Source organism: Penaeus monodon, chromosome 19 (genome assembly GCF_015228065.2).
Source record: "Penaeus monodon isolate SGIC_2016 chromosome 19, NSTDA_Pmon_1, whole genome shotgun sequence".
Classification (NCBI taxonomy): Eukaryota; Metazoa; Arthropoda; class Malacostraca; order Decapoda; family Penaeidae; genus Penaeus; species Penaeus monodon.
The window spans coordinates 14,131,755-14,132,418 of record NC_051404.1 but is presented as its reverse complement, the minus strand read 5'-3'; the positions used below and the strand labels follow the sequence as shown (position 1 = coordinate 14,132,418).

The window sequence follows — 664 nt, the reverse complement described above, 5'->3', positions numbered from 1 at the left end:
GGGGGGGGGGTTCTTCCTATTTTTTTTTCTAGGCAAAACCGTCTTGACACGGATTCTTTTTTTATATAAAAAAGAAAAAGGTATATACATAAATTGTATTTTTAAAAAGATCGACTGCATGACACGAATTCTTACTTACCGTAACCGACGCCATCTTGAGCTTGTCTATTGCAGTCAAGTAAAGTCAAAGTTTCGGAGAGTCGGTCAATACCTGAAGTTATGCCAATAAGATTCTTAATGCACAGTTACGGTTTTCTTCTAAATATAGTAAAAGTCTTATAGGGAATAGTTTATTTGTCAATAGGCAATCTCGATTCTTTCTCTGCACACACAAGTCAGAACTAGTTTTATTTATCTTTCATGCCCTTTATTAAGGCTATGTGAAGTTTCACTATATCAAAGAAATAGATTGATGCACAGTACTATTCAACTATTCGCTTGCGAATTGATATTTTAATTTCAAAATTCGTAACTACAATATGGTAAGAATTATAATGAAGACAGTAAAGTATGTCGTGTTGTGAGTAATCATTTACTCCGTAGAGTTATGAATGTTAATTTGGCAGCGTGTGTTATTACCATGTATAGTGACTAACGGGCTCCTATAATGATACTAAACTCAGAAAAAAAAAACATAACTCACTCACCAGAAAGCCAGTGTAAA

At 33.6% G+C, this 664-nt stretch overlaps 1 protein-coding gene across 1 annotated transcript in view; it reads right to left on the bottom strand.

The window, feature by feature from the left end:
* The window catches only part of LOC119585075 (AT-rich interactive domain-containing protein 1A-like), a gene marked incomplete at its 5' end in the record, with an annotated part of 7,824 nt that overhangs the window by 2,992 nt on the left and 4,168 nt on the right, over positions 1–664 (bottom strand). The window contains 1 exon segment of the mRNA XM_037933695.1: positions 140–211. Within this exon segment, the coding sequence (XP_037789623.1) occupies positions 140–154 (15 nt within the window).